The sequence below is a fragment of the Ambystoma mexicanum genome, chromosome 4q (genome assembly GCF_040938575.1).
Source record: "Ambystoma mexicanum isolate Mex_15411 chromosome 4q, UKY_AmexF1_1, whole genome shotgun sequence".
In the NCBI taxonomy this organism is placed as follows: domain Eukaryota; kingdom Metazoa; phylum Chordata; class Amphibia; order Caudata; family Ambystomatidae; genus Ambystoma; species Ambystoma mexicanum.
In genome coordinates, this window is record NC_090928.1 from 109,609,944 (window position 1) to 109,625,304 (window position 15,361).

At 42.8% G+C, this 15,361-nt stretch overlaps 1 protein-coding gene across 50 annotated transcripts in view; it reads right to left on the reverse strand.

The window, feature by feature from the left end:
• TRDN (triadin) overlaps positions 1-15,361 on the reverse strand; it is a 1,596,486-nt gene that overhangs the window by 1,222,822 nt on the left and 358,303 nt on the right. For all 50 annotated transcript variants that reach the window (XM_069607588.1, XM_069607568.1, XM_069607599.1 and 47 more), the window contains 2 exons: positions 6,237-6,290; positions 3,536-3,589 (listed from right to left, as the gene is read on the reverse strand). In XM_069607588.1, the coding sequence (XP_069463689.1) occupies positions 3,536-3,589; positions 6,237-6,290 (108 nt within the window). The remainder of the gene's footprint in view (positions 1-3,535; positions 3,590-6,236; positions 6,291-15,361) is intronic.

The following is a 15,361-nucleotide window of genomic DNA, read 5'->3' on the forward strand; positions in this document are numbered from 1 at the left end:
TAGATACATATGCCATCAGTGCAAGGGTATGTGATGCCTTTCGATTGCATCACCTGGCAGTTCGGCTATCGATGCAGTTCCAGTGCATATTATGGAATCTAACAAGACTGTTCTCAGGAAATATAATCACACATTCCATCACTCTATTTCTTCTTGCTTTTATTTTTTAAGGCAAATGCTTTTAAATCCTAAAGAACGTCTACTTTTGCCCAACTCTTTGCTCACTTCACACAGCCGTTCAAACTGTGACATTATTCTTTTAATGTGTTTATTACAGAGAACTGCCTGATGCCCACCCCTTTTGTCTTGAACCCCGCAAAATACTCTCTATAAGTTTGGCCCAAGTCTAAATGTGAACGCAGAGCTCTTCACAGCTATTGATAAAATACAATCAATGTCATGCATTACATCTTTTGTAATATAATAACATCGGAAGAATATGAAGGCACAATTAGTAAAAGCAGCATTCAAAATTAATGCAAAAATGCACACAAAAAAAATTATTTGCAGAAACATACAAAATGCTGGAACAAGTGGATAAAGGAGCAACCACAATGGCATGAGCAACTGGACCCCTTTTGAAGAAGTGTGTCTTGTGCCTGAATTACAGATTTCATGTTGGTGTCCTGTTCGGCAGCCACATGCTTGTGGTAGCACCTATTGTCCATCACCCGGAAGTGCTGTTGGTGTGACCTCAAGAGATTCACATGCCGTGCTCAAGCCATCTGGAACAATTCCTCTTAGAATATCCACCTATCACAATTCTGAACCATCTAAGTGTGAGATGAACCCTAGTCACAAAGGGCCTCTGAATGTTTGCATATCAGAGGCTCTTCCTCCCACGAGTAATTACGCAAACCGGCTGAATTGAATTGATATTTTATTTCTATCGCACTCGTACACAAGTGTTTCAGAGCATGACAAGAAAGGAGGGGAATAGGGGAGAACAAAACAACGATCTTACTAGGCCCAGTGACATTGAGAACGCACAAGTGCTTGGGAGAGGGGGAGGGGAAAAGTGCATGGAAGGGGGGAGAATTGGAAAGTGCGGTGCAGAGGAGAAACAGATAAATAATAATAAATAAAAACATAATAAAGGCAACAAACAGTGGTAGTGCAGCCAGCAAGTGGCAATTGCTGGGTTTAAGGCAGCAGACAGGGTAGGTCTGATAAGTGCAGGAAGAAAAAGGGGGGAGGCTGTATTGGCACAGATACAGACCCCAGTGCAAGTGGTGGCCCAGAGGCAGTGCAGGAGGGTGGAAGGGTGGGCAGGTACTTGGCCCCAGAGGACAGAGGGTGCACAGGTGCACAGTGCCAAGAGAGAACAGATCAGATGGGGAGAGGGGGAGCTAAGGCAGAAGCAAAGAGGAAGGTCTTGAGGTGCTTCTGGAACTGGAGATGGTTTTCCTCAAGTTTTAGAGTGGCAGGCAGGCTGTTCCAGATGGAGGACCCCGTCGAAGACAGACACCTACCCCCAGCTTGTTTCTTTGAAAAACGACTGACCCTGAGGGAGTTAGAGCTAGAGGAGTGAAGAGCTCAACAGGGGAGGTATTTGCAGAGTGATAGCTAAAGGTATTTTGGACCCAGGCCCCAGAAAGCCTTGTGGACAATGCGGAGGGTTTTGAATTTAATCCTTGCATCCACTGGGATCCGATGGAGAGATTTCAGAGCTGGAGAGATACGATCCAAGGGCTTGAGGCCAAGGTCAAGTCTCACAGTCCTGTTCTGGATTAGTTGCAGAGGGTGGAGAGTAGAGGCAGGTAGATTTAGAAATAGACTGTTACAATAGTCCAACCTAGAGAGGACCAGAGCTTGGGAGACAGTGCGCTTCTGGGGGAAGGAGAGGAAGGGAAGAATACCTCTGAGGAGGTGCAGTAGGAAGTTTGACTTTTTAGAGACATCAGAGAAGTGGGCGGAGAAGGAAAGTGTGAAGTCAAAGATGACCCCAAGGTTCTTAGCCTCGCAGGTGGGGGTAGGAGGAGGGACAAGGGAGGCCGGCCAGAGAGTGAGGTTAAAGGATGGTGAAGGTGTGCTGATGAGGAGGATCTCCGTCTTGCTGGCATTCAGACAAAGATCATTGGTGGCACACCAATCTTCAATGGCAGTTAGGCAATCAGAGATGAGAGAGGGAGAGGAGGGGCCCGAGGGCAGCCTGACAATGAGTTGAGTGTCGTCAGTGTAGCACTGGAAATTTGAGCAGAAAATGGCAATGCACTGGGCGAGAGTTGCCAGGCATTGGTTGAAAAGCCAGAGTGAAAGGTTAGACCCCTGGGGAACACCACAGGTAGAGAGGGAGATAGTTGATACGAAGGACTCAAGTTGGACCTGGGAGGGTCGATCAGAGAGGAAAGAGGTCAGCCAGTCCAGAGCCTGATCAGTGATAACCAGGTTATCACGGAGACGGTTGAGCAGGATGGTATGGTTGACCGTGTCGAAGGCAGAAGAGAGATTGAGTAGGATGAGGACAGAGGGAATGTTAGAGTCAAGGGGGGGGCGCGTCTGCAGGCACAAGGATATACACAATGCATGAGAGGTTCATTTGTAGATCTTTTGTGCATTTTTCTTAAAGCAGCACAGCAGTAGCATTTAGCCACTTCTGTCCAATTGCATTCGATAGAAGTACTGTAAACCTTTTTAACATGTTTCCCAATGACAAGCCCCTCAAGAACCCATCATGGTGAAATGCTTTCCCGTTCACACTTTCATGTTGGACTACATTATGCCAGGAGGCTGGCTAGTGCATGATTTGTTGAGGCATACAGTCCTCCACAAAATACGCAGGTCACCTTAGTGAAAACAGTGACCTATGCATTTATTTCGAATGTGTACAGAAATAACTCTCCGTTTTTTATCTTTTTTAGCTGACCTGTTTCAGAATCTGAATGCATAAAAAATTCATTTACTTTGTGGTAATTTACATTGTTGTAATTACGTTGATTTTTTTCGTGAAATTGTTTTGGGAGGCGGTGTTCCCCTCATGCCACCCTTCCCCCTCACTACCACCCATACCACCAACCCCTTCCCACCCCCTTATAGACCCTAACCCTTAAATACATCTGCATAATTACTTCCCCATTAAGTAATTCGAAGTAATAACAACGAAGTAAATTACCTCAAGTTATTTACTTCAATAAAACATGGGCATACCGAACGTGTCGGTACATCTGTCATAGAGCTTTGCGAAATTAACTTAAGAAGCTGTTTGGAATTCCTTGACCACTGCAACTAGAGTGAACCACTTTCAAACGCATAGAAGACATTTATCGCGCCTCAACACCGCATCCGGTTCAAGCATCTCCATTTCCGAAGAATGAACGGAAGGAAGGTTGCGCCAGTGACAATGAGATACAAAATGGCCCCGGAGAACTCGATTAACTAAGGCTCACAATTGTGCTTAAGAATGTCGAACAGCCAGAAAATAAACTCATGGCGCATGTCAGCGCTACTTTCCATGCCCCAGGGCATCGCTGTGTCTTCAAACAGGCAATTTTTAAGTACATGATTTATTAAGATCAACGTATTCAAAAAGCAATACCTCTCGGTAGTGCTTTCCCTTCTGCTTTCGTTAGAAGCTGTTCTTTATGGATGACTAAAATTGAGGAAAACAGTGTTAATCAAGAGGAAAAACATGGTTATTTAGCAAACTTAAAGATGTTTCGATGCAACATGATGGACTTCCTTCTTTAAAATCCCATAGAAAGGGTGGGTTTCCCAGAGACCTGGTAGTCATCAAAATATGCATGCATTCGTACGGTACCCTGGTCACTTTGCACTGAAACCCAGGGAAACTGTGCATGCATAGCAGGGTCGGACTGGGTCATAACCAGTGCTTTAAGTGGGTTGGGGCCAGCTGGGACTGGGCCCTGGCAGACTCCAAAAAGTGGGGCAGAACTGGGGCACCGCTGGGGCCCCCCGGTCCCACTGCAACATTGGCGGGACACATTATCCCACTGTGGCCGCAGCCACGACGGCAGATGCGCCTGCCATTAAGTTAGGCAAGCTGACAGAAGTGCCAGCCAGCCACAGCGATGCTCTGGCTGGCATTTCTGCCAGTCACTGTAAATTCCTCTGGTGACCCCTTCACCAGGGTCACCAGAGGAAGTTACTGTCCTTTCTTTCCCTACCCCCTCCCCAGGTCGGAGAGGTGTCTTTAACCCTCGGTGAACCTGGGGACTCCTCGACATATCTCGAGGTTTATAAAAGATGGCTTGAAAAGTACACAATTCAAGTCATCTTTTATAAAGCTTTGCCAACGGACAAAGACGCTTCAGGCTTTGTCTGTCTTCAAAGCTGTATAAAAGATGGATTGAATTGTGTACTTTTCAAGTCATCTTTTATAACCATAGAAATGTTTTTATAAGATGACTTGAAAAGTACGCAAACTGTAAGGTATGCATACAAATATATATAAATGTTATATATTTGTGTGCGTACCTTACTATCGTTTGTGTACTTTGCATGCCATCTTGAAGTACACAAACCATAGTAAGGCACGCAAACAAATATATAAAGGTAAGCATTTATATATTTATGTGCGCACCTTACTATGTTTTGTGTTCTTTTCAAGTCATCTTTTCTAAACATAGAAGTATGTTGCATATTTCTATGTTTAGAGAAGATGGCTTGCATAGTACACAAACCATAGTAAAGTACGCACATACATATATAACATTTATATAAATTTGTGTGCATACCTTAGGGTTTGCGTACTTTTAGGCCACGCCCATCCCACAAGCCATGCCCCCAAATGAGGACCCCACTTAAAGCCCTGGTCATAACATTGTCTCGGGCACACATGAAAAAGTTGCCCACAGTTGCAAACGCCAATTCATTCCTTTTGAGACAGACTGTTTGAGTAGTACCGAAGGGGGAGGTTTGTGATCAAATGTGATGCATTTTTTTTTAACACAACATTTTATTGATTTTTACAACAAAATATATTCATTACAACAATGCAGTAAAGACATAAGGGGCATCATGAGCAAGAGTCACTCAAAGTGATTGTAGGTTGGATGCATTTTAAAGAATATTCATTCTGTAGCACTGGTCAAAACCACTAGCCGCATGGTGAAGTAACTCATCAAAGTGGGAGGAAAAGGTGGCGCACTTTCATGAAAAAAGGTGGGCCACACTAGTTTTTGGTTGGGGCATTGCCCTAAAGGTCAGTCCGAGCCTGATACGTAGGGATGAGCGCATCTTCTGCATGGCCACATGGTGTCATGGTAACAATGTGTTTGCCCCCGTGCTAAGAATGATAGTAGAAGCAGAGCTGCAAAAGCCAAGCTATGCACCATCCTCAAAATACAAAGCAAGGGTTCCAAACGAAAATATAAAAGCAATTCTAAAATGAGTCATCCAGTGGGTCAGGGAAAAGGCTGTATTCATCCAAAAATGGGCATGAATCCGAAACAGCAGGAAGGCGGGGGGAAATATGGCAAGGCAAAGTGCATCAACCTTCCATCCATGCATGACGTTCATGAATGGCATGCCATAGCATAAGTGATTTGCTTTATTTACATTCAAAAGTGTTTGAGGGTTTCCATTAAACAAAAAAAACGAGCAGGCCCATTCCCAGTTGAATCTTAAGCAATTCAATGATATGTAAATATGTACGACAACAATAGCACACATTTAAACAAGGAGTCTTGCCCCACCTTTCCCTAATTTCTCTTTTGAAAAAAGAGAGTTCCAGTATTCCATATATAAGTCTGTCTTGTGCTCTCCTCAATCACTGTTTCCAGCTCCCTCCCCGCCAACATCCGGTTTAATGCAGTCTCTACAAAAGCATGACTTTGCAAAAGCACCCAGCGATGTGATTGCTCAAGCCATCAATATGGCCTTTGTGCAGGCAAAGGACTTTTCTTTTTCAATGAATACATGCAAATGCAAATTGAGATGGGTGGTCTATTAAAAATGATATTTTCCTTATTTCTGAATGCTGAACGCAGGTTATGATCATCAAATTATTTACCCTTCATGCAGAAATGGCCAAATATTTTAGCAAGAATTGTCTTACAGGAACAATTCCAACTGTGTGACTATTATACTGCATGTTATAAGGGTATTAATGCATGTTATTATAATATGTTGTGGACATGTATTTTAATGCTTGTGCAAGGTTTCTTTATATAAACTAAATGCACAATAAATAAATAAGTTATAAGGTTTATGTTACGTTGAAAATGAGACCTGATGAACACATCCCAGAACATGTGAGTGCAAATGAACATCTCTACCTTTAAGCGAAGATGTCTTGTGATGTTCTTTCCGGTCCGGTTTGTCTTTGTGAACTAACAGAAACAAATACAATAAATGGACAAGAGGTCAGAAGTAGTAGTCACTAAAAGAATATTTAGCCAAATATAAATGTACAATATAGTATAGATGAACATATGTGCTTGTTGTCGTTGCTCAGTGGCAAAGTGTTCTCCTTCTGGTAAACAGGCTTGCATTTGCTCACTGGCCCTTTACAACAATTTCGCCTCACAACAAGAGATTCCTGTCATAAATAATAAATTCGACATTTTAAAGAGAAAAAAGAATGGTATGTAAAATCGCTTACACAGTGCAATGCTGACATTTTGGCAGACTTTTTTTTATGTCTCTATAACAAGGAGGCGAGGAGAGGCCTGTTTAGTCAGGGTCGAAGGAGATACCACCCCTGAGCAGAGTGCAGACACGCCAGGTTGCAGTACTCCATGTGTCATGGTCCTTCTGGTCCGGCTTCTGCGATGCTCCAGATCTGTCATGAAGAGACGTTGGCGGGACTGACCCGATTCAGACAGATCTCAAGATCATTTCCGATTTCGACATTATGAAGTTTTGGAGTTCCATTTGTAGGTGAGAACGACCCTATTAATTATGGTCTCTAATGTTTTTGACATTTATGCTCGCCTGAGTGTTTGATTCCAAGACAAAGATGATTGTTTATAATGACCAAATTGGTTACATTTGTAGAAGGTGAAAATCTGCGATAATTTGTTTATGGTGGTCTACTGAACAACCAAGGTTTGAGAGGTTTTTGAAGGCTAGGTTGTCTGTCATTGTGCAGAGTTGCCGGACGCTGTGTTCCAAAGCTTGATTGAAAAGTATGAGACAGAGGTTCATCCTTCACTTTTTTGCTTAAAGAATGGGACTTTTACAGGGCCATGTTGTTGGTTCTGAACCTTTTCAAAGGTATGTATTGAATTATATTAGTATTGGTGGATTCTGGGCCTCCACCATGCACTATACTATACAAATGGTGATACACAGAATGTTGAATTGGAGTCTGCATTTTGCTCGTGCCAGCTGAGTGTTTTGGAGAGCAGGGGTTATGTGTTTATAACATCTGAGTCTTAGAACGAGTGTAGCTGATGTATTTTTCACTCTTTTAAGATAGTTAACAAATATTCCAGAAGTCCAAAGTTGAGGCCGATCACACAACCCAGGAGATTACTGGGGCGGTGACTGCCACAGAGCTATGTGAGAATGTCCGCTATGGCATGATGTGCAGTTAGATCTGAGTTGAAGGAAACAGCTTCTTACTAGGACATTAACCTGGGATACAAGTATGAGGAATCCTAAATAGTCGATTGCTGCTCTTGGCAGCTTCTCATTTCTTCAGGGCACTAAATCATTGTGTGGTGGATTGTTTTGACACCATACATCCTACATTCCATTTTAGTTAGCTTTAGATGTAATGAATGCATCATGATCCATGAGTCTGCAACTGAGACATAAATGCTAAGGTCCAGTCGTTTCGGTGTTGAGGGTATGACACATTTGTATATGATTTGAGTATCTTCTACCAAGCTGTAAATTATAATGCCAGGGTTGCCGATGCTTTCCAATAGGGAGGCCATGTAGATATTCTAAGGTAGTGGTGAGAGCTTGGAATCTTGGGATACCAAAGGGCGATGTTGTGTGTGTTGGCACTGAAGAGAGACTCTGTCCTGTCCAGGAGAAATGATATCTGACATAGTCCAATGTCCATTAATTCAGGTCCTTGAGACTTTTAAGGAGGATTTTGTGGCTGATAATGTCAAAGGCTGCAATCTGTCAAAATGTGCTTAGCGAGTATGGAAACTCAAAAGACACCACAGGCACAGAAAGTCTTGGGTTATGCAACAATGACTCTGGTGTTGAGCAAGAAGAAGTTGGCCCTACAAAAAGGAATCCTTTTGAGTTACAGGAAGGGTTGACGGTTTGGAGGCAAAGGGGATCTGATGTTATAGCATGGTGGAGCAGTCCTGTAGCTGACAATGAAGGTCCAATAATCAGGCGGTGCAGACAATGACAGGGTTCTAAGAAGATTGTTTATTTGTTGCAGTTTGCCATTTGTGACCATAGACAAACACCTCTACCTACTAATAGTCCTTAACCATCCAGATCTTTCACCACAGCATGTCCGGCTACAGTAGGCAAGCATCAAGGAATCCCCTGAGAAAAGAAGTCTCTTGGAAAATGTAAGCCACATTGTTTCCACTGGGTCAATAGGAGGGAGCAACCCAACCGGTTCATTCTGGTAAGTTTAGAATGCTGGAATGTACAGATCCAAGCAGCACTTCCCCTGTTTTGGGCCTTGATTAAGCTGCCAAAGCAGAGCTTAGGTAGGTCATCCTTAGGTACAGGTGATTCTCAATGCTTTGGAACTCACCCCAGTGATTAACAAGATATTAGGTGTTGAGTCCCCTGTCCAAGATTGCGATAGAAAGATGAGAATACATTCAGGGAACGATCGACATTGTGCGACCAGTCAACAATTCAGCAGCAGCCCAATTATGGGAAGTCACCACATTAAACTTTTGTGGCGTGATCCATGTCAAACGATCATACTATATATTTAGATCTGAAGACGAAGATCCTATTCAAGTGCATACTCCATGTGCTCTTGTCTGCCCATGCCCGAGAATTCCAGGGCTCTCCTAGCCAATACCACAAATGGCCACATAAATTTCCTTTCACCCCAAAAGAAGTTAATTTTAGCTGAAGAACAACTCAGAAATCAATGCAAGAGCTACGTTTTGGGACTCCCTACCGAAGAGAAGGTTTATTCCTTAATCCCAAATAACTAGCAAATACTTTTGCTACTTGTCATGGATTCTCACTGCCACCCCCTTCGAGCCTCACACAGAATGCACATATAATTATGTCAGGTTAATGTGCAGTTCCCTAAGGATCCATTATCTTGTCTTGCTTTTTGCAATGTTTTTGTTAGACCTTTGGCCAAGATTGGACAATTGACAACAATTTCTGCTTCAAACCTGACAAAATTAAAAAGATTTGATTTGGTTCATCCGACCCCCCCCCACCTCCCTCTCCTGACCCCTCCTTTCAAATACCTTTCTCCATGGGAAAGTCCTCAGCTTCTATTGCTGGAAATTGGGGAAGATGTTTTGATGCTGACTTGTAATTCACCCCTCATATAAACCTTACTGCAGAAGAGATTTCCTTCTAGACTCATATAATAAAAGTAATCGTTTCCTATCTTGCAATGAACCAAAACCATGAAACTGAAACATGCCCTGATCTATCCAGACCCAAATAGTGACACATTTATACATGGCTCACAACAAACTCCCTCTAAGCCTAGAAACCCATCATGCCATCTTCGAAAAACTTTGAAAACCAAACTAACAAGCCATATTTCATACTCTCTGTATGATTCACAACTGCCTGGCTAAGAAAGGGCCCAATTAACTCTTTACCATACTTAAGAGGCATATCTTCTCCAGGAAGCTTAGATCTGATTCAATGAATATCCTTAGGCCACCTATTTTACAAAGGAATTGACACAGGTACGTTCTTTTGCTGCATTTGGCTCAAAACGCTGGAGCAACCTTCCACTTGCTCTCATAAAAGAACCTTCCTTCAAAATATCCCATTAAAGGCTCACATTCTGGCTGCTATCCACATCATCTGTCTACATCATCTATCCACAGCATCTTTCTAAGCATCTATCCAGAGCAATTTTCCACGGCATCTATCAACAACATCTATCCACAGCATCAATCCACAGCATCTATCCACAGCATCTAGCGACAGCATCTATCCACAGCATCTATCCACAGCATCTAGCGACAGCATCTAGCGACAGCATCTATCAACAGCATGTATCTACAGCATCTATCCACATCATCTATCCACAGCATCTAGCCACAGCATCTATCCACAACAGCTATCTACAGCATCTATCTACTGTATTCTATGTGCTGCCATTTCTTCCCGGAGTGTTGAAGCTTCGCCCTTTGTCCTTTCTCCATGTTTGTAATGCTTACCTTAAACTCATTTTTGCTGTGTATTTCTTACTACTTTCACTTTTGTTGTGGCATTTACTTCCAAGCTTGCAGTCGGACATTGTAATCTGATTTGAAACTTTTTCTTGTTGCAGTGCTTTGAAGTGGTTGCATTGTAATGTTGGTACAATGTGAAACATCAAAATTAATAGATGAATACATATTGGCCTAGGATAACACAACATAACTTTCGTGCAGCCCACTCTTATAGGATTAAAGTATCTCAGGGAGGAACATTTACAAAGGGTTGCACCGCTAGTGACTCCTTGGATGAGGAATAAGAACAAAGATCAGTGAATCATTCAGGAGAAGCAAACATATCAAGAGCACAACTCAGGACTTTTCATTTAATGGCAGAACTTAGATTGATGACAGGTGGACTGATCCCCACCAGGCCTTCATCCTTGCTCCAATTGGAAAACATTTTGAGAAGCCCATCTGCTCCCAATGTCTCTATGCTCAACATCTTATTGACCACCTGAGGCATTACATATGTTTCCCATCCTCAGTCATAAGCTTATGAGAAAGTCAGATCCTATGAGGTATTCTCTGCTTTCTTCTGTCTTTCGTAACATGTCAGCTCCTATCACTCCAGTGTCAGTCCGGGCAATTCATGTTTGGATATAGTGTGCTGTCATCAGCATTGGAACTCCCATTGAGTCCACGGTAATAGCTGAGCCAGCTTTGACCCTCTCTGAGGACTCCTTAGCCAGTCTAGTGACTTTGTGGAGTATGTAGGGATAACCGGGGGTGTGCGGTACAGGGGTACATATGTAAGTAGTGGTAGGGGGTTCATGTAGAAATACAAACACCATAAATGGCCGCCGCACATCATAAATGAAATGCACATGTTCTGGCAGTGGGCACATATTTTAAAAATGCAATAGTTCAGGGTAACATGTCATCTGTCCGGTGTGCACTATATATATAAATACTAATATGAGCTAACTAACTAACAACCCCTTCCCAATAACTTATAACCTGTCATTAACAAATCAGCGCGAATGGGCTCAGATGGAATGACCTGAAAATGAGTACTCTTCTGCAATGGAGTTAAACGTGCAAACAAGCAGTAACTGGCTGTGTGCTTTCATTCAGCATGGCACAAACTGCGAAGATGGAATGTGCCCAGTTGGAAAACACTATTGTGCTTGAGCAGGAAGGAAAATGTTACTTTCATAGTTTAGCAGAACTGTCATTTTGTGGGGAAAAATACTGGGCTGAACGGATGGGATGACATGATTTAGTCAAAGGGGTAGGATTATTTTTTTTGAGTGGCAGTGGAAGGTTTTATAAAAAGCTGAGAGAGGGTGTGCAGTTCAGAGGTACTGAGACTTACAGGCAGACGTGCAGGAAGCAGGGATTCTCTGCCAGGAATTGGACTGAGCCAGTGCTGGGAGCTGTCAGGATCGTGATCCTTATTATCAGTGACCAGCCAAGAGAGAGTTAGCAGTGCCAAGAATCTCATACATTTCTAGGTAATTATGTATTTTAAGTGAGGAGTTCTGCATGAATACATGGCAGATAGCCAGTCAGGTTTACCTGACTTCGCATGTAGTGGTTAATGTTTAAAACAAGCTCTCTTCTATTGTTCATGAAAAAGAAAGTGCTTGGCTGCTGTGATTTATTTTCCTTTTCTCTCAGACTTCATTCCTGCCAATTTCTCCACATGCAAGGACATTGGGTAAGATAACATTCATCTTTTGATGGGTGTAACTGTAGTGTAAAACATACTTTTCTATGGTTTCTTTTGGCTTATACCACATTCGGTATTTCATCTGAATAACTCTAAAAATCAGTGCAAATAAAAAATCAGAAACTGAATATACTGAGTTGGATTTTTATTGCACAAACACTTTCATTAGCACAGAGACTGAGAGTTCAGAGGGACTAGCCCTATTTTACTACAGGGGGTCAAATCTAAAGTGTGCTGTTGGTTCTCTTAGTAAGTGAGTTTAGAAATGTATGGTGTGTGTGTGTCCAATCTGTGTGTCCAATCAACTGTGTATGATATAAAATGGTTTGCATTTTGGCTGTTTGAGCATAGCTCAGCATCGTAGATAAATTGCTGAGAAGACGTGGTATTGTCACATGTTAAGTGTAACAAGCCCAGTAACTGGTATTTTGAGAAACCCTGAAGAAAAAGGACAGGTGTTAGGATATATTCTGAGGGGGGTGTTACCACTATAAATAGGAAAGCCACCAATGCATCACTACAATAATAATATACCAAAATAAATACCACTATGTACCACCATAATAAGCTATCACAGGATTACGCATAACTTATTCAGAGAATATATCTAACATTAAATATATCTAACAGTTTCCTGCCTTGCCTCTCTGACCATACATATGATGGACAACAAAGAAAAGATTGTTAACTTGGTCCTCCTGACCCCTCAGCTTCAGGACATGGCAGATTGGACTTTAAATGTCCTTCTGCTTGGCTTCCATGGAGAAAACCAAAACAAGCTGTCCTAAAAGTCCTGTGGCTTGCTTCTCATACAGATGAGAAACAGGCTACATCAGAGAAAGCCCACAATAACACTCTCCTCAGTTCAGACCAGTAGAAGTGGGCAACTGTCTTTCAAGTTCCCTGTACTACTTACCTCAGGATGAACCTCAGGGTCAGGGGCACTTTTGTTTTCTCCTCCCTAAGGGAACCAATGCTCACTGGACAGTAATCACCCTTCCAGTTATTATGTTATGTTGATGTATACCTTTGCTGTGATTCACAAATGTTTCCCCTACAAACGGTCACAGGGTCTTCCTAAGCAGTCCCTTGATAGTGGAATACGACCAATTCAATCGCATGACCGATGTGGTGAGCAAGGGTCTAGACAAAGCTGTGTGGCATTGCACATACACCGGAATGTGGGGGACGGGGGTGATATGGAGAGGATCCCCTGGCTTTCCACCTCATTCCCCATGTGGGAGGCAAGGAATCACTGCATGTAACTCCTGGTATTGTTGATACTGGGCCAGGACACCACAACCCGAATAAAGATGTCCTGAACTCCCAGAAAGGATAATTACAACTGGCATGTGGCCGTGTCAGCACATTTGGAATGCCCCTACCAACTCCTAGTGCATGTGTGGGACTCTAATTGCTTTACAAATGGTAGACAGGCTTTGAATAGCCTTGGCCAAAGACACTCAGAGACCCCGCATTTCTCAGTTACTGACAAGTGCTCAAACGTATATTTGAATGTAAACAATCCCGATGGAAGCAGCAAATAAATGACAAGTCAAACCCTTTTGGGGGATACCAGTTTAGAGATAGAGCATGAGGCTGTATAAAAGGGAAGCCACCAAAGGGGGTAATGTGGGTTGTTAGAGGCATTGTATGTGAGCATTTGGAGTCAATTGGAGAGTGGAAGCTATTACGAAAGGGAAAGGTATGAGACGACAGAGGAGGGGTGGAAAAGGAGGGGGGTGAAGCGAGCAGAGAAGTGGTGGATAAGACTTTGTTTGGAGGCAGGAGCAGATTCATGGAGAAGGAGGTAGGAGGCTAGAGAGAGGAGCCAGGGCATGGTGGAGAAGGGAGAGGATTGAGCGAGGATCAGATTCATAGACAAGGAGGAGGCTGGAGAGAGGAGTACATGGCAGAGGCGGAGGAGGGGAAATAGGAGGAGAAAGAGGATTGGTGATTCATTAAGGAAAGAGTGATGGATGAGACAACAGTGAAGGAGCAGTTGTGCAACATCATGCTTCAAGAGGTGACAGAATGTGGGAATAAGTATAATTAAAGAAGTAGTGGGAAGAGGGAGCGATAGAGGAAACACCAAAGGGAAAGAAGAGGAAATCCTGTATAAAGGAATAGGAGGGGGTATACGCTATCCAGATGGGCACGCCTAAAATGCATGGAGGAATGAGCATGTGGTGAGGCATCGAGGAGAATAAGCAGGAGGTTGAGAGAGATGAGGTGAAAACGGGATTAGGATAGTGCCTCTTACAAAGGAGCACATGGTTTGGCACTGAGGCGGAGGCAGGTGGTAGTCTGTAGAAGAACCATGTACAATAAAGATGGTCACAGTCTTTTATCAACAGCCAGTAAGAAACCCACCATAAGCATCACCTACAGCAAAGTCCTGTGCCTTCTCCTAGACACCTAGAAGCTGATGCTGCTCTGATGCAACATGGAACCAAAGGGAGTGATATGAGTCAGTCTCCAACTATATACTCAATTGTCAGGAAACTCATCTAGGAGAACCAGAAACTCAACGCTAGCCTGGGAAAATACTGAGTGGCTTGGGTACACGGTTAATTACCCTAAGGAGACAATTTGTATTTATTTTTGTATTACAAAGTGTTATGATTAATACAACCCTTTGAAATTAAAAATAAAAAAAACAAATGACAATCTTAGCAGCTAAAATGTAATACCTCATGGAAATATATTACACAAACCTCTTTCAATCGAACAGGCAGATGGATTCATATTAGCTCAGAAGATGTCCAGAGATTAAAGGAATAGTGCACTCAAAATTATTATTGTCCCGAGCGTTCGGGCATGTGGTTTTAAGCATACGTTGATCGATTGTAAAAACATTTCCTATGCACCGTACTTTTTCCTTACTTTTACGCATGCAAAATCAGGCAGCCGGGCACAGCCATCTTGTGCTAATCTTATCTGTTGCTGTATCGCCCTAAGGTGAACTGCCCTTGCGGCACTAAATCATAACCCCCGCCCCTGAAGCTGACATCATTCGATGCGTAGAGCCCATTTCACAATGCGAATGCACATCTCGTGTCAACGTTCTCTGTGTGCCAATTAATGACGTGCCTCCATGGATGCCTCTTTCCTCAATAAGTATAAACAGACCGCTTTTCATCAGACAACATCAGAGTTGCTTTTTAAATCGTTTCACTGTCTTTTTTTTGTGTATCCTGTGGCGCGTTTCTGCTCTGTTCAGCTATCTTCATTGCTCCTAGCCCATGCGAACAGATACTAGTACTAACATTACTATCTATTTTAATGTTGTCGCATAATGGCAACAATACAGCCCTATTTATTATACATAAGGTAAGTAACATCCCCATGAAAACCTAACTCCTCGGTCCGGGGCTAACCATAAATA